The sequence below is a fragment of the Phodopus roborovskii genome, unplaced genomic scaffold, assembly GCF_943737965.1.
Source record: "Phodopus roborovskii unplaced genomic scaffold, PHOROB, whole genome shotgun sequence".
In the NCBI taxonomy this organism is placed as follows: domain Eukaryota; kingdom Metazoa; phylum Chordata; class Mammalia; order Rodentia; family Cricetidae; genus Phodopus; species Phodopus roborovskii.
In genome coordinates this window covers 3273503-3292764 of record NW_026126417.1, presented here as the reverse complement: position 1 = coordinate 3292764, position 19262 = coordinate 3273503, and the positions used below count along the sequence as shown (strand labels likewise).

Genomic DNA, 19262 nt, shown 5'->3' with positions numbered 1-19262 from the left:
CCCTGAGAGTCAAGTTCAGGCTAAGTGTAGCATTACCTGTGATTTCTCTGTACCCAATACATTCACCATCACCTCCATCACTGTCTCATGCATGCCAAGGACTCGCATAAGGTTGGGATGCTGGTAAAACACCTTGTTGTTCATTATGTCCCTAACAGGAGAATGAAAGGGAGAATTCAGCACCTGTTGCTTTTCTGCTCTGAAAATCCAGGATGAGAACACACAAACACAATTTGGGTTGAGTAACATTAAAATGATAGGTTGAGAAAAATAATAAGGTACTAGGTAACCAGCTACAGATGCAATTGTTTTTAGCTGACACAAAAAGGAACACAAAATAATTTCTAAATGTTTGACTTTTTTCTTTAAAATGTTTATTTCTAATCTTAAATAATTCTCCCTTCATCCTTTTTTTGTTTGCTTATAATAAATTCTAAGACCATCCACATTACAGGATTTTTCTTTTTCTGTGAAGCCAAGAACTTCTTTTCTCCCCTTACCATTGTGTTTCTTTGTATTCAGTTTATTAATGATAGGACTGCTTATCTTTCTTATAAGAATAGAACTTTTCTCCCCTTACAACCGTGTTTCTTTGTACTCAGTTTATTAATGACAGGACTGCTTATCTTTCTTATAAGAATTTCTTATTTGATACCACGAAGTCTGTGGACACTAGTCTTCAGAAAGCAATGACATGAACATGTGTCAACCCTCACACCTTTAAGCTAATTAACACAAACTCACACATTGAAACTTGGGCAAATAAAAATCTGGAGATGCAACAATTGTCTGTAACTTGGCTGGAGAGGGGAGGGGCTATTTCTGCAGCTCATTCCCTTCCCATAAAAGTCTCTTCATTTCTGTTATAATATTCCTCTTTGCAAATGAATTTGGGGAATGAATGCACACACACACTTTCTCTCCTGAGAATCATCCAAACCGCTTTCCTGGTCCTTAGTGATGCTTCTGTAGCTTGTCAGCCCAAGGATGAGGAGGGGAGGGCTGGTGCTTTTGATTTTAATCCTGTAACATTGCAGGTTGGCCAGTGAACCTTTCTGGCACTTGCTTTCTCCTCTATGCTCTGCAATGAAAGGAAATCCCCCTGGCACTGAAATTGCTAGGAGCTGTCTTATCTACATGGTTTGTGAGGCAGATTCATGAGTTAGAATTGGGAAGAAAGGACCAGCCAGGAATATCTCAAAAGCCTCAGAAGACACCTAGCCAAAATCTCCAGGGACCAGCTTGTTTCTCAAGTTAAATATACTGCTCTCTCCTCCAGAGTTGTTTCATGACTCCACGTAGGCTATTGTTTTAAGAGTCTTTAAGAATTATGTTCATTTCTTTTGGTAATGCCCTTTCATCTTGTATAACAGGCAGTATGCTATCTCATGTTCCAGAGGCAGCCCATGTGCCAAAGCTGTAATGCAAGGAGAGAAAGAGCATTCTCTTTAGTGGACTGCACTTGCTGTGAGTGACCCTACCCTAGCCCGTTGATCATGAGAAGCTCCTCTTCCTTGCCCATCCTGACACTCAGGAGGGACCGAATCTGGCCCAGGGCAGCCAGCAGGTTGATGGTATCGCTCACAGAGGCCTGGCTGATGGTGTAGGTCTTCCGCAGGGCCTGTAGCAGCTCCCCGATGCTGTCATACTGCCTCCTGAGGAGGTTGAACATAATCCTCACCAACTCTGCATCCTGGATTTGGTTCTCCTGGGCCCAGCGAATCATTGTCTGTGAGACTAGTTCCTTGAGTGTTGCTGGAAGGAGAACAGGAGAAACCATTAACCATGGATACCCCAGAGAAGAGCAAGTTGGGCAGTACAGACACTTCCCTCAATTATAAGACATAGCAACTGCTGGTTCAGGTTAAAATTCTTCTTATTTTAAGGTTGAATCATGACATGTATAAAAGTAGAATAAGTAGAATATAGCTATCTATACCACAATAAAAATATCACAATTATATACTAAAAAAATGCAATTCTCAATTAATGCTTGGATTCATACTGAAAATTGAATAACAAATAAGATCTTGTCCTTGCCTTCAGGGACTCATAAGCTAGTTCTTTACATTTTTATTTTGTGATAAAATTTTATTGTTATTGTATAAAACAATGCAATAAATGCTACAAAGGAGGTACTTGCAAGTGGCATGAGACAGAGTGCACAGTAGCTGTTCTGGGTGGGTCAAAGCATGAGAGTAAGGCATTGGCATGTGCTTTTTTAGAGTAAAGCAAGTGAAATGTTGGTATTTAACATCACAATTACTGCTTCTAAATATATTAGAGATATCCTATGGCAGGGACTAAGTAGAGCTAACAATTCAAGAGTACTATTTTAGATGATATGAATATAACAAATATTTGGAGGAGAATAGAAGTGGGCTGAGAGGACATGACCAGGTTTGACGGCTTGGAGGCTGGAATCTGACTATCACACATGGAATTGGCTTCTTTGTACCAAAACTTTTGCCGGAGTTGATTGATGCTGCAGCATGAACTACTTCCATAAACACGGAAGAAAAGAAGCCACTATGGCATTGAGTTTAGAATTTATTTGGGGTCACAGCCAGTTCCACAAGTACAGGGGAAATCAGCTAAAATGAGACCAGCTAAGAGTCTTGTGGATGGACCAAATGGTCCCTGAAAACTGCTGACTGGCTTTGCTTTGGGAAGATCTTAAGAAGCAAAGGCTGATCAGGAGGTGAAAGGAGACATGCTGGAATAGCTGGTTAGGCAATTCTCACCCCTCCCATCATATACACAGTTCCAGAAGATTCTACAATGGGGGAGAGAACCATTGCTTAAAAACCATATCTCACACTGCCATCACACTCCTGGAAGTTAAGGATGGTACCAAACCCTTCATCCAGGCCAGGTAATGAAATGAGCTAAGGGGGGCAACAAGGGTCATTGAATCCACCAGTGAAAGGGTTAGGAATACGTTCAGATGGGTACTTTCTGTAGTCTATGTCATTTCCAATAGTTAAGTTTTCTACTCCACATCACTATACATAGCAGATGTCTGCTCCACATACACTCTTGGCTCTACCGCAGGGTATAAAAATAGAACTTAGTCACCAAAGCTCTAAAAGACCTAGATGTACAGGACTAATTTAGCTTACTGCTGTGTCTATCAACCCTATGGGTGCTTCAGGTTTAGGCAGGAGACATAGCTGAAACAATTAAAAGGAAGGATGCATAGGCTAGAGAGAAGCACAGTCAAAAGATCTTGCTGACCCTACACCTAGGGCTTAGGGAATATCATGGAAGAGGTTTAGGGTGTGTTTATCTAGATATGCCCCCTAGGCATGACAGGAAAAATATAACCAGGATATGTCAACAAGACAAGCCCAATCATAACATCAGTTGATCACAACCCCAGTTGACATGCTGATGTGGACGATGGGAATTCCATATGCTCCATTCTTAGATGAAGAGCTTCAGATAGTCAGTGCCTGCTGGGAGAGGGAGCTTTCTTTATAAATGAGTTCCTACACAGGATGTCCAACCTCAGGTGGTTTTATATATATATATATATATATATATATGTATATATATATATACACACACATATATATATATGTAGCAAGTACATAAGAGCGATAGATATACTAGGTTGCATCTCTCTCTCTCTCTCTCTCTCTCTCTCTCTCTCTGTATTGCGTATAAAATAATGATTACAGAGATACCATGAATTTTGGAGAGAGGGCCTAGGAAAAGTTTGAGGTGGGAGAGTGAGTATGAGTGATATAGATAAGTATTCATGTGTGAGGTTCTCAACCAAGGCCTTGTTTAATAGGGACTTATCACTAATACCTGTTAATATATGTACTCTGGGGAGGGACAAGTTATTAATGGGCTCTGTTGGGCTTTTCTCAACAATTTTCCAGTTGAATCATTGGCAAAGGGGTTCCAAAGGATCCTCCAAACATCACAAACTATTACCAAGGCTGTTAGTTACTCTCTATAACCCAATGGAAAGACTCTATTGCTGAAGAAACAGCATACTTAAGTCAAAAAACCATGGAAAAATCAAGTGAAGTCTAACTAGAACTTTCATTCCTAATGACTAGCATTCATGACACTGGGATGTACTTTGTACCCTACCAGAGGAGAAAAGTAATCATCAATATCACTCAGATACAAACCCCGAGAACTACAGTACTGCATGATCTTGGTGCAAAAGGGACGCAAATGTTGCGTCACTTTTTAAATGGATTTAAGGCTCATTCTATGAGATGAAACCCATACTTGATATGGCTAAAGAGTCCACAAACATTAGACTAGATAGGTCATGGGCCTAGAGGAAAATCTACTACGATTATTCTGCTAAAATAATTTAGCAATGAAATAACTTCTAATGACATATTGCTGCTACACCCACAAGTGCCTTGCTCAGCCCTTGTCAGAAAAGCTTCTTCTTGCAGGAGATGGTAATTAACAAGGAGACCCACAACTGGAAAGTGCAAAGAGTTTGAGAGACTTTGGAGCACTCAGCCCTAATTGGATTTTATTAAAAGAAAAAAAAAACAACAAAACCCAAAACAAACAAACAAACAAACAGAAAAAAAAAAAAGAAAGAAAGAAAAACAAAAAACAAAAAACAAAAAACCTCCCTACTGAAGGGAGGTCTACCTGGGGATCTACCTGGATGAGGAAGCAGAAACATTGTAAGAGCCAGAGTTGAGTTGGCAGCCAACTCCAGGAAAACAGCATTTTCCACCCAACAGGGCTGATATACAAATAGGCTCACCGAGACTGTAATAGCATTCATAAGACCTGCACAGGTTCAAACCAGAAAACCCAACACAAAGAAGGGGAACTGGACACAAAGTCGCACCCATAACCAAGAAGCCTTTTGTAATTAATACCCCTGGGAAAGGGAAAATCAGTTTTCTTCAGTGGAGTGTCACTGGAACTATCAATCACATTCCAGGCCAGGCCCCATGCTCAGAGTAAAAAACAGACTTCATGCTTTTATGTGTATATTTTTTTGTGTTAATTTTTTGTCTTACTGGTTTTCTTTTCTTTCTTTCAGGCGTTTACCTGTTTTGGTTTTCATTTTTTGCTTTTTCTGGTTGTTTTCCTTTGCATGAGAGGAGAAAAGAAGCTGGGTGGGTAAGGAGGTGGGGAGGATCTAAACGGAGTCAAGGGAGGGAAAAGAACACAACAAAAATATATTGTACAGAAATTTTTTAAAAAGTAAAATTAAAAAAGGAACTGTTTCCCCAGGTGCAACTATTCTTATTTCTCCTAGTGAAGATAGTAAGAACAAAGGAAAGATACACACATACAGAAACTCTTGAACCTGATACAAGTTGTATAGTCCTATAAATATTACTTCCTTTAAAACACACACTCTGGCATGAAACAACTGTAGTTCTCACCATAAATGGCCAGATCCTCCACAGAAATAATACACAGGATCAAAGTCCCTGCCACATAGGAGAAGCCATGATCAGGTAGAATCATCCGCTCAAGGCACTTCTTTTGCAATAGAAAATTTGTAGAGTCACGAAACCAAAGTATTAGCATTTCCTTAACTTGGCTTTGTCTCTTTGAGTTGTTGTTGCTCTGGGAGTTCAAGGGACTCTGATATATATATATATATATATATATGTATATATATATATATATACACACACATATATATATGTGTACATATATATACACATATTATATATATGTACATACGTACATACATATATATATGTTTGTACATATAATATATGTGTGTGTATGTGCTAGACACATACACAGAGAGAGAGAAAAAGAGAGAGGGAGAGGGAGGGATGGAGGGAAGGAGAGAGAGAAAGAGAGAGAATTGTCCTTGGTTCCTTCCCAGTACTTGAAGGTAGACCCTAGTGTTGAAGATAGCAAATACTTAGGACATGGAACCTGGAGGACTGAAGCTCATGCTGACCTAGAACCCTCCTCCCTGAAGACTAGCTCTCATATTATTAGAAGGTGCTATGCAAGCTGCCAAGGGAAAAAGGCAATCAATAGTCCTTCTTAGCTGTAAAGTCTGTGATCCACAACAATGAGCTTGACAGGATATCCCACAGTGTGCAGTAATGGCACTTATATTTTAGTAGTAACCAACGGCCATGTATTGAGTGGGACTTCAGACCCACTCAATAGAAAGGGATTCATACTTGTTACAACAAACAAAGCCAAGTACTCATTGCTGGTGAGGTCAAGGACCCTAGAGGTAAACTTACTATTATTGCCACTTTCCTAAACAGTATAATTTCCAAATTCTAAATATTTATCTTTATTCCTACAGGTAAATGTTAATCATTACCTTCATCAAAGAAAATCTTTCTTGTAGCAGATAGGCACTATCACAGAGGTCTACAATTGGTCAATATGCAGGGAACTCTGTGGGGGTGTCCAGCCCTAACTAATACTTCTACAACACAATCTCTACACATAAGTCCCAGGGAACATAACAGAAGAGGGAGCAGAAAGATTGTGAGAGGCAGAGGACAATGATATCTACCGTTAAATAGTGCCTTTTATGTATGACAGAACAGCTATACTCATGAACTCTCAATAATATGGTTACCTAAACAAGACCTGACTGATGACAACACCAGTCAATATGCCAACATGAATGGGAGCAGGCTCATGGAGCTCTACCACTATATGAAGCATTACTTACAAGTAATTAATGGCTGTGGAAAGAGGGAGATTAAGTTTTCTCTAGGGACAAGCCCCCTGAGAGAATCTCCAGTCCCCAAGTAGTCAGCCCTAAACACATGTACATACTGGAAACACTAAATGGACTCAGCAGGTTGTATTCAAATATACATATGTATGTATAAATAATAATAATAAAGAGGTCATGAATTTGGGAGGGAGTGTGGGATACAGGAGGAATTTCAGAGGGGAAGTGATGGGTGATGTCCTTCTGTAAATATGTTTCTCTTATTGGTTGATGAATAAAAACCTGTGACCAATGAGGAGGGAAGATAGGTGGGACTAGGACAAGGAGAATTCTGGGAAAGGTAGGCAGAGAGAGCCCACTAAAGAATAGACGACATGTAGCCGCCAAAGGAATGAGGTCTGCATCCTTCTCCAGTAAGATAAGACCACATGGAAATACATAGATTAATAGAGATGGGTTAATATTTAAAACAGAGCTAGCCAGTAAGAAGTGCTAGTTATTGGCCAACAGTTTTATAATTAATATAAGTTTTTGTGTGCTCATTTGGGACTGAAGCAATGGTGTGACCTAGGTGGGACATGAGAAAATTTTCACCAACAGGGAAGAAAGAGGTGTAAATGAAAATATAGTACCCATGGATAATATTACCAAAAATAATAAAAAATCTGTATTAAAAGAAACATGTCTTCTATGTGTTATGGCTTCTGTATATCTGAACATATAACAATTAAAATAATCAGTGCATAAACAATGCCAGGAACATACTTATAAATATTAACTATTACTACTATAAAGAATGGTACTTGTGAAAGTGTAAACTACAGATTAGGGGACTCAGAATTCTTTTGGTGGTTTGGAAGATGGCAACAATTCAAAGATATTATTTGCTGTTTTAATTACACTTACATTGACAATGATAGTAGAGAAGAAATGATAGGCAAAAGTGTTAGCCTATGGAAACAAAGAAGTCAGCAAGACTTAACATGTTCCTTATTACCTGCCTGGGAAAACAGCCAATTTTACATCAGAATATCTTGAATGAAGAACTGAGACTCTTATCAATAAAACTCTCAAGATGATATCATTTAATCCTGCAGAAACAATGGTGATAATCATAAAGGTGATGTACACAAAGGTGTACATCAGCATTCAGTGTTTTTTTCTTGAGGAAAAACATTTGTGTGTGGTTGAGTTACCAGTTAAACTAGCCATTCATTTGATGAAATGCCATTTAAATAAGAAGAAAAATAACCTGTAGCTAATTGGTCTTAGAGAACATATTTTCTCCAAAAAGAAATGTTTTTCACTTTAAATGATAGTGCTTACTGCCAATAAGTAAATTTGAATTTCAAGTGAAAACCAGAATTCTGGCAGGCAATTATCTGCCACTGTGAGCTTTGATAGCTTCTCAACACTTAAAGATCCCCTGATTAAATTATTGATATTAGCAAATGTTATTTGAAAATATTTTATAGTGAACTGTGTCAATAACTGATAACTCTTTATTAGTCAAGAAAATAATGATTTCCATAAAACAATGCATGAAGCTAAAAAAAAAAAAACCAACAACAACAACAACAAAAAAAAACCATATGTGGTAGTGCCAATCAACAAGCAATCTAGCCCAATGGTCTTTATTTCAGTTGAGGTACCATGTGTTTTGATTTTATTTATTCCATCCTCTTACTCTTACTATGTCCACCCTCCTCCTCATCCTTACTTACCAAACGTTGTGTTTTCACCCTCTTTTTTTCAAAACCCATTAAGTCCAATTTATGCTGCCTTATATTCTTGGATATATGGCCTTCCATTGGGTTGTGGTCATCTACCAGGGGCTACCCCTCTTAAAAAAATTGACTCTTTTGTGGAAGTTGTCAATTATGTAATGAAGCATAAAACTAAATTATTTAAATTTCCATATATAAAGTAACTTTTGAGAACCTACTCTTCAGTGATTAGGAAAGACTTCCCACAACTATACCAATAAGCTATTGATTTATTAGTTCTCTCCCAATTATATTTCTGTATGGGACCACTTTCTTCATTTTTTTTTGTGAAATCTAGCTGTTTTTCAGATAATAAATAATAAAAGATAAAGCACATTATTTCTTTAGTTCTTTTCAAAAGGAGATGTAGTTGTTTTTATGTAAATACATTATTTAGTATGTAGATGTATATTACAATATATTTAGATGAGTTGATAATATTATAAAATATTGCAGTTTCAATTTCTACGTAAATACTGATAGATGTAAACAGCCTGGGTTAAAGCTATAAGACCATATGTAATATTTAGGAATGTAAAGATCCCCCCAAACAAATACTTTGATATTCATTGATGGATGGACAGAGTCTATTATGAAACAAAGACCATCCCTGGAAAGTAAAGCTTTTCCTCCAGCTCAGGTGAACCCCACTCCACAAGACTGTATGATTATAATCAGTGAGCCAAGCCCTTCATCTAGCAACTACAGTTGAAGGATATTTCGCTGCTTGCTTCTGGATGGATTAGTGGTGAGTGCAAGAGAGTAGGTCTCCTCATATTGAGAAATAGAGTGAGGATTAAAGAGTGATTATTTTGAAAATTGAATCCTGGAGGTTAAGGGCTCTGACCATTATTCACAGGGCACTAAAGTGCTCTCTACTAGCTTGAAGGACTCTGAAAGTTTTCCCCTTAATTGGGCTAAGTTTGGATTTAAGATCAATCATCTTCAGAGAAGGGAGGGGCTGGGCCTGTCCTATGCAGTAGCTGTGTGGCTATATTTGGCTGGTTCTGTAGTCCACATGGGGCACATGAGGAATGGGCAGGCTGCATGTAGGGCATGGAGGACTTAATTCTTCAATGTCAACATCAGCATATCTTCATCAATGCAGGTCATCTCAGTAGTAATAGAAGCCACGGCTGTAAGCTTCAGGGGCTTCATTGTAGCATCAGTGAGATTCCAGGAGCCAGGATACATTATTATGCACATGTTTCTGACTGTCCTTGACTAAAAACCAAGTTACCTCCTTTTGTGCCACTTCTAAATTAGCTTCTTAATCAAATGCTACTTTATGGGGACTTGCCAGTTACCCAAGATTGAGTTAAGAACCTCTATGAAACCATTTCAGAACACTCATAGGACCTTAGTTGAGGAAATTCAATAATATGTGTAAGGTATCTGGACATGTCAAATTAGCTTGTAAATATTTATGTTTATACCCATAAACCTGGGTGGCTCCACCTTGGCCACAAAAGCTTCCTGGTGCAGTGGGCAGCAGTTAATGCAGAGATTAATAACTGCTCAAAAGACTGAGAAGAAGAGACCGAGTGCTCAGCCCTAAATGGGATATTTTCATTAAATACTCTGCCCTCCACCATGGTTCAGGAAATGTTATGGGAGAGGGTGTATAATGAGTGGAAGAGCTAGAGGATGAGGAGGAGTACAATCAAATGCTATCTTCAAGATATGACATGGCTGCCACCAACATGAATTATAATTTACCATAATCACAGCTGTGGTTATTTGCACTAGATCAAACCACCAAGCCTCAGTTCTGGCCGAGATAGTGGAGGTATGCTCCAGGTCCCACCTTTTAATGAAGACCCATTGTCAGTTGATTGCTCCTGGAGAAGGGAAGAATCATTCTTTTTTTTTGGGGGGGGGTGTTCCCACTGATAATTTCCCTTTGCTCCAGTGGGTGGCCTTATGCCCACACACCTGTAGCAGCACTAACTGAACTTTGTGAGTTATCTAAAACAAAACAAGGCTCCCTCATAAAAAACAGAAAAGAAATAAAAAAGAGGGGAGTTACAGTGAGCTATCACAATGGTTGAGAGCACATGCTACTCTTGTACTGGACCTGAGCTCAGTTCTTAGACTCAGAACCACCTGTAACTCCATCCTTAGTGGCATCTGATCCTCCTGGCTTCTGTGAGCACTGGCACTTAGGTGCATATATCAACACAAAGACATAAAAAAATAAAATAAACCTCTAGAAAGAAGAAAAAAAGACAGTAGGGAGACATGTTGGGGGGACATGCAGGGTGAGCAGCAAGAAAGAAATTGGGTAGATATGATTATATTCATTGTATATGTGAATAGAATTGTCAAGAATTAAAAAAAACAATTTACTAAGTAAAATAAGATAATAAAGTCTTCATCAGAATGGTTCAGACTTCAGATTTCCATCACTTCATCAGGGAGCTGCTAAGTGCACTTATGGTTCATTTCATGGAGCCTTCGGAAAGCAATAATACTTCCTCCAAGAAGAATGGAATAGAGGAAGGGAGGAACAAAGGGAGATGTGTAACCAAGTCTCTGTTGTGTGAAGAGCAAAATAAAGCAATTGTTGAACAAAACATTGAGGGAAGAGAATTGTGATTTCCCTGATGAGATTATTACTATTAACATTCTAATTCACTCAATTTTTGTGATTAGTGTAATTATAGATAGGCAGTTTTCTCTAATATAAGACCTATATGCCACAGTTAAAATGATTATTCAAGCTAATACAGAATGCCAATATGCTCAATGTACTGTATTGCCTAGAAAGACTTGATGGCTAGGGGAAATCTTAGAAGACAAGGGAACATCTTAGAAGACGATGTCTTCTTAACTCCTGGACTTTTGGACTAGTCATACTGTCATACATTTTGTACAGAAACAAGATTAGAGTGTCTTCCTATTAAGAGCTCAGCATAGTGCATCATTTGGGAGTGTCTGATTCAGTTGTTTACTGCCCCACCAGTCATTTTATAACCTGCTTCTTTGATTTCAGAGCTCTAAGCTATTCACATGTGACCCTTACAAGAAAACTCCCTGGTCATCAACCATTGTCACATGACCTTTCCTTTAAGTAGTCAAACAACCAGCTTCCAATACCAGCCACCACAAAAGAAGGGTCATTTGCTCCCACAGGGCATGTTTCCATGCTAAGGCTGCAGGAGTCTGGAACTTTCAAATACTCCTCAGGATATACATTTTCATCTCTTTCCAAATATAGATGACAAACCAAATGGTCCTCACTCGATGAACTACATGCTTATTATCAAAGGGTAGAGGTTGGCCACTGGCAAAGCAAATCCCACACCTGTGCTGCTAAAAGTCTGAGTATTCTTACATCTGGGTCAGCTCAGAAGAGAAAAAAATTCCAATTACATAGAGGGAAAGAAATAAACGAAATTGTATTGTACTTAGTTTAAACTTAGAAAATGATTTATAATGTTTGCAGTACAATGGAAAAATTATGTTCATTTAAATGATGTGCACCTATTTTAAAATTCCAGGGGATTGAAAGTCATCTATAGACAGTCTGAAAGTATGAACAGGTGTGGCTAATTTCCAAATGTTAGATGCCTGTTTGTATTCTAAAGAGAAAGAAAAAGAAAAACTGTGGATTTGGCTGGTGGGAAAGTGGGAACAAACTGGGAGGAGCTGGGGATGGGGAGGAAACCATAATCAGAATATATTATATGAAAAAAATATCTATTTTCAGTTTAACAAAATGAACAGCTAGGACTTGGGGATGCTAGGACTATTGCAGCAGTTGACACCAGCTTCTGTAGGTCCTGGCTTGAGGGACTGTGGTCGTGGTGGTGGTAGAGATTACATTTAGAACTCTGCTTTCTTCTTTCCTATTGTTTCCAGATTGAACAATGGATCTCCAACTGTGAAAAGATGTACATATACCAATTTGTACAAGTTGTGTTACCGTACACATCAAAGAGGACTCTGCAGATGTGACTAAGTGGAAGATTCTGAGGGATTATTATTGAGGATGGTTTGGGGGTTCATTTCATCTCAAGAGTCTTTGAAAGAAGAGGCAAGAGAGGCAGAAAAGAATGACAGAGTCAGAGGTCCTAGTAGAGCTGTTCACTAGCCAAAGGATGCAGTGGTCCTCTAAGAAGATGGAAAAAGCAAGAAATGACTCTCCAGGAATGTAATCCTGCTCAGTCACTTTAGTCTTGTAACCTCTGAAACTAAGGTAATAAATTTGTGCTCTTTGTGGTGCTGGCAGGCTTATGGTAACTTGCCACAGAAGCAAGTAGGATGCTTCTTTACTGAACTGATTCTAGGTTTTGGGTGGAGGATTTTTTTTTAAAACTCCTTTTTTGGGGCTAAGACTGTGAGGTTGTTGACAAAGCTGAGGTCCCCATCCAACTGGCTCAGAGTTTAAGGCCAAGCTAGAATTAACATTAACATAGAGAATACCTATTGTAGAGCTGTTACAGATTGATGAACAACACAGAGGAATCATACATAGCGCTCACTAGGTCTTTCACGCAGCCTGCTTTCCCTCTACCTCTGAACATCAAGAGCTATTGCAGCCTACATCGCCACTGAGACCAACCACTGAGTAAGTGGGGATGCTGTTGTTGATAGACAACATACACACCATCTGGCAGACCTCACCTGGCTCTTCTGTCTTAGCAGCATTTCTGTTTTGTGCAGGATCCGTCTCTACTTTTATGCCTTATATTCCCAAAGGACCCCGCTGTATTTCAAACATAGGTTCTGTTAACTTGAGTTAACCAGAATCTACTATTTTTGAGGTCAAAGTTACTGTTGAATCATGGCTTATAACCAACTTTTCCGATCAATCAAAAGTGGTCTCGGAACCCTTGTTTAGAACATCAGGAGAAGCTATTTTTTTCATTCTTTGGACTTGGTAAGGAGTGGTCTTAAGGTCCAGACTATAGCTGGCAGGCCATTGCTAGTCTAAAAACCAAACTGGAAAGGGGGACTGTGGAAGGAGTGAGCACAGCTGCTGGGTCAGTCCATGACAGTGGCTAGCTCCATCTCTAACCCCACAGTAATGTCTGTCGGTGTGGTCCCTCTCTGGGTGCTCTCCCCAAACTGGTTTTCTGTTTCCTGCTTGCCAAAGGCATTGATATGATATATATGGAAAGGAAGTTCGGACAACCTATGCTTTTAATACTCAGTGCAGAAGCCAAGGTGGATGCGGGCTTCTAGGCTTCAGAACATTTCAGCAAATCCTTCTTTGTTATTTTCCTTTTACGAAGAAAAGAGAAACACACAGAGACTAAGACCTTAGTTAGCATTATGGTTGGCAAAAGGTGGTGCCCCAGGCTGCTACAATCTGTTCCTTGTACTTTATCATCTCAAATTGCTTATCTTCATAACACTCAGAAAAAGTTCTTTTTATTAGTACCTTAAACTTATATTATGCCTACTGTCTAGACACTCTCTTAATAAGTCATGAAATAGATTCAGATGTAAAATCCTAAAACCCATAAAGCGATAGTTCTTTTCCTGATACGCTCAGCTGATTGCTTTCTCAGAACCTCATTTTTCTTTTCCAATAAAATAAAATCACCCTATAAAATTCCTCTTGAAGATTGTGGTATAGAAACAAGAGCACTGGGTAGGGCCAGCTGTGTGTCCTCAGACAAGTCATCTACCTCTCTGTATCTCTGTCTGCTTCTACAAGTATATGTCTATGTGATGCACTGTGCTCTTGGAAGTGTGTCACTAATTTATTCAAGCGGTAAATGAAAGCCTGTGGCTTCACTGGGCTAAATGGGTAAGCAGCAAGAATTTTACTACCACTTTTAGTGTCCAATTTCAATGTTATTCAGCTTGCTTTTCCTACAAGTAAAACCTGCGATTGAAGAAATAAAACAAAATCTCAGAATTCTAGCAGTTCCTGATGGCAGGAAGTGGCTATTATCAAAGTGTGGGTGCACACCACTCGTCACCTCTATGAAGGAGATGAGCTGGGGGAATGCCATGGCCTTTGTGATGACTGTCCTGGCTGCGGGTGGGGAGGAAACTGTTTGTGGGAGGTCATACTGCACAGTCACATCTCCCAATCAGCTTCCCAAGTTTACCAGGGAAGGGACTTGTATCCTCTCTGCTCTCTGTCCTGGAGCTTCTTCAGGCCAATCTTACAAAATGGTCAACTATCTACTGCTTGGCCATGGGGAAGGGCAGGGAAAGTTAAGTCCATAGATTTCAAGGATTTGACTTTAGGGAAATTCATCAGGCCAATTTCTCTGTGCTTTCCCAGTGTTTCTCTGACTCAGGATCTACTACAGTTGTGGCAAGTTTACCTTATTAAACAAGAACACAGGTACTATGGATTATCACTGAGAATGACATTTCAAGGTGTCTGACATGCAAGAAAAGCCTTTAAAGACTCTGGGAATTGTTCTTGGGAAGCAAGGAAACTGCCCTGCTTAATGTGTGTTACTGGACCACAAAGAACATCCGCTGGTGCTGTGAGGCTGGCTGAGGGCTCACAGCAGCAGCGCATGCCCTAGCTCTCCAAGTGCTTTTGGGACATACATACTTGTTTTGTCTATGCTGGCTTCCCTAGCCTAGGATTGGGGCAAGCGTTTCAGCACCTTGCCAGTTATGACTCTCCTCATTGCAATGATAATAGCCACAGTTTATCTAGCATTTTCTCTGTGTTCAGCAATGTATTAAGTTCTACACCTGAATTAGCGTTTAATCTTCATAATCATCACACAAAAACAGCAAAGACAGAGGCAGGGGTGACCAAATTTCCCCATCATCATAGCCCTTACTAGCTTAACCCTCACTTTACCATTTGTTAAAGAACTATTTCAATTTAGTGAGTGGAAGTGGGCTCTTGTAAGTAGCTGGTCTGATAAGGCACCCAAAGCAGTGAGAGCTAAGAGTGGGATGTGGAGGTTTTGGACTGTTCACAGAAGGCTGTGTGTGGACTGCACTAAACTGCCACACTGGCCTGGCCACTTCGGAGCCTAGCTTTCAGGAAAGACTGTATGTAGTCATGTGGCTGCTGTGTATATGTGCTAAATCTGTCTCTAAATTTCCCTCCCTCTGCTTTCTTGGGAGTGTATGTGTGCTTGTGTACATGTATGAGTTTGTGTGTGTGGGTACGTGTATGTGTGTGTGTGTGTGTATGTGTGTGTGCATGTTCATAAGCAAGTCTGTGAAAACCAGAAGCCAACCCTGGGTGTTCTTTATCTCTTGTTGACCTGGAGCTAGTCAAGTAGGATAGATAACTAGACAGACTGCATCAGAGCCTCACGCATGCACGGGTAGAAACAAGTGTGCTCAAACACTGCCCTGCTTTCCTCACCACCTGGGTACTTCTTCCAAGTCAGAAGCAGCACTACGGAGCCACCAGTGAAACTGTACTCCAACATTCCAGCCAGACTCTGCTCTCCGGCTCCCTGGGGTCTCATCCATCACAAGGAGATAATTAGCCTGTTGTTTCTGAAATCAGTCATCCAGCCTCATAATCACTTTCTCAAAATGTACAGGCGATTACATGACTGATGATGATGATGCGACAGGGAGAAGAGCCCAGGAGGGACAGAGTGTTTGCTGATCTGACTGGGGGAAGGGACATGTGGCAGTGTGAATGAGAAAGGGCCTCAGAGGTTCAGGTCTTTGAACACCTGCCTGCTCCTTTGTGGAACTGTGTAGGGAAGGACGAAGTGTGGCCTTGTTGGAGAAGGTGTGTCATTAGGAGCGGGCTTTGAGGTTCCAAAAGCCCGTGCCAGACCCAGCCTTGTGCTCTCTATCTCCAGCTTGTGGATCAGGATGTAAGCTTTTAGCTCCTGCTCCAGTGCCAAGCCCGTCTGTCTGCCACCATGCTCCCCTCTACCATGGCGGTGAACTCACTCACCCTCAACTGTCAGCAAGCCCCCAATTAAATACTTTCCTTCTTAAAGTTGCCTTGGTCATGGTGTCTCTTCACAGCAATAGAGCAGTGACTAACATGGAGAAACACCTGAAATGAGGATGAAGCTGAGACAGTATCACAGGGGACTGGGCAGCTTGAGCCTACCATCTTTACTCAGGTCTAAATACCTAATGTGTAAAATGGGAAGCGGGGGGGGGGGTCACTGCGCTTGGTTGCTTGTTGTGAGGAAAAAGTCAAGGCAGGTGACATAAATTATACAGGACAGTACCAGGTCCAAAGGACACACTCAGGTTATGTTACAGTTTCTATCTCCCGAGACTTTCTTCTTGCTCTAAAACACAGATCGCCAACATAGAGGTCCCGCCATTGATTACATGCACTTCAGGCGTTCCTGTTTAATACCTCTGATTGTCAAGCTCCTGCCAGGGACCCAATACAATGAGTTCCAACCCCAAGTCCTTCTCCTATATGGGTTTCTCTAGTTCTTTTTTTTTTTTTTCTGCCATCCCCAGTCCCTTTCAAGGACTATTGTGATCATTCTGGTTCCACTCCAATAATCCTCATTTCCTGATGGAAGCTTAACCCCATCTGTAACCAGCATTTTCCTTTTCCACTCAACATATTTGTACATTCCATATTTGTACATGGCCTGTTGATATCATGTGAGGCACCGTACTGTCTGCCACTCTTTAAGTTGCTTCCCCCAGAGCATTTCTGTTTCTATGGCCCCAATGTCTCCTTTCAGCAGGGTTAAGTGAGATCCTTGATTGAAAGGCTTTCAGAAACAGATTTCACTGGTGCCCCAAACAGTGCCTGAATTTATGGCAGGTAATCACCAAATATTTTAGGAACCCAAACCAGTCAAAATTAAACACTGTGCCAGATACACTTTAAGATACTTCGCATATACTAAAGAATTTAATTCTTACAGTGACCTGGTGAGGTAAGTATTTAATCTCTTTTCACATTATAGGTAAGAACTGAGGCATAAAGCCATCATGTGTTTACCCTTGCAGAAGTGAAGCAGAGCAAGAACTTAAGACCAGGCTATCTAACTCTGGAGCCCTGTACACTGGAGACACTTTACTACTGTGGAGCAAACCAATGATTTAGTTCTACAAGAGTTTCAGAGCCTCTGCTTGCAGGGGACATGATGCTTGCTTGCACATAATACATACAGGCATATCAATGTGAAGGCCAATGCCCCTGCTATATGGTTTGCATTGGATAATTTGTCTTTACTTCAGCTTCTGTAACTACAAAATAGGCATTAGATTGTGTGCTGCATACTCTTATTGTGAGAAGTGATAGACACAGGATAAAGTGTCTAAACCCTCCATCTTTGCAATTCCAGGACCAAGCCTTATATAGCAAACGAGAACACTGTTCTGATAAACTGGGGCCTCTAGGCTAAGGGAGTATCTCTCCATGTGCTCCCAAAGTCCTTTTGTGTACTAGGGATACATCCTGGTTCCACTGTCAGAGATCCCTTAGACAGCCCAGGCCTTCTAACTGAGACCCACATTTAGGGGGTCTGAGTCGGTATAATGCTGGTTTCCCAGCTATCAGTCTTGGGGTCTATTTCAGGTCAGCTGTCTCCGTAGGTTTCTGTAGCCTGGTCTTGACCCTTTTTCTTATCGCTCCTCCCTCTCTGCAACTGGATTCCAGGAGTTTTGCTCAGTGTTTAGCTGTGGGTGTCTGCTTCTGTTTCCATCAGTTACTAGATGAGGGCTCTATGATTACTTAGTTATTTTGTATACATTGTTCTGTCTTCATGTTATGAGCCATCATATGGTTGCTGGGAATTGAACTCAGGACCTCCAGAAAGACCAGCTAGTGTTCTTAACCACTGAGCCATCTGTCCAGCCCCATTTTGACTGTATTTTAGTATCACAATCCAGAGTCATTAGTGAAAGGGATATCTATCTAGACCCAATTTCATCTTTACATCCTTGGCCTCACTTTTCCATGCTTGTGAGCCTTAACTGACTAATACACAGTTATAAGGAAAACAAAACAAAACAAAACAAAACAAAACAGAGCCGTCACCATAGGTGTGGTGATCTCATCATTCATTTGTGCCAGAGCCCAGGACTTATAGTTGTAAAGAACATGTTCTCTGGTCAGTAGGATTCATTCAACTGGAGTGAATTTTGGCCTAAAGTTGTTATTGCATTCAGTAACAAGGTACAAGCTTCCCCAAGTAGCAGCTTTGGGACTTAACGGATTTGTAGTCATCTCTAGAGACATCTCTGGTCTTGTCTCTATCAGAAGAGTAGCCGAGGACAACAAGTGTGTCTCAGAGACAGCAATGTTAGTGTCAGCTCTGTGAGAGGCAGAGTTCATGCATACACAGGCTGAGGACAGAGTACAGGCCACTTCCTTTCAGACCCATCCCTATACCCAGTTCTTAACACTGCTCCCCACAGATGAATTACAATGGGTCAGCACAAGGTCTCTAATGACAGCAGGGGGCAGGGGACTCTGCCTCCTTTGCTTGCATTGCTTGAGAGCATAATATCCTTGGGACATTTCTTTATACAGAGAAGATGAGGAACACCATCTCCCTTGGGAAAGGCGTAAGTGCACCTCATTTCATCTGTACAATATGATGGCTGATTTTCATTTTCTTAACTTGAGAATTCAACAGGAACAGCTGTTTGATCTCTTCTGGAGAAACAACTCAGTTGCTACAGCTACATAGTTATATTTAAGGAAATCCAGTTTTAACTGCAGCTTGCAGTCCAGTCGTATTGTGCAAGGGCTCTCTTAGGGATGTGCTAGACAGAGACATAAAAATGTGACCTAGTATGATGGGCTGCCGCTATATCATTTCATTATCACATAGCTCTTTGATAATACTGTAATAGTTTTCATTGATGCCATGGCCTGCAGTTGATTTAAGCAAATCTCTTTTACACAGAGCTACTTAGCAGAATTCAAATGAGTT

The 19262-nt window shown here is 40.5% G+C and overlaps 1 protein-coding gene across 1 annotated transcript in view; it reads right to left on the bottom strand.

The window, feature by feature from the left end:
* Positions 1-19262, bottom strand: part of Ryr3 (ryanodine receptor 3) — a 506993-nt gene that overhangs the window by 156396 nt on the left and 331335 nt on the right. Inside the window, exons 39-40 of the mRNA XM_051183787.1 lie at positions 1482-1755; positions 37-151 (exon numbers count right to left, since the gene is read on the bottom strand). Coding sequence (XP_051039744.1) covers positions 37-151; positions 1482-1755 — 389 coding nt within the window. The remainder of the gene's footprint in view (positions 1-36; positions 152-1481; positions 1756-19262) is intronic.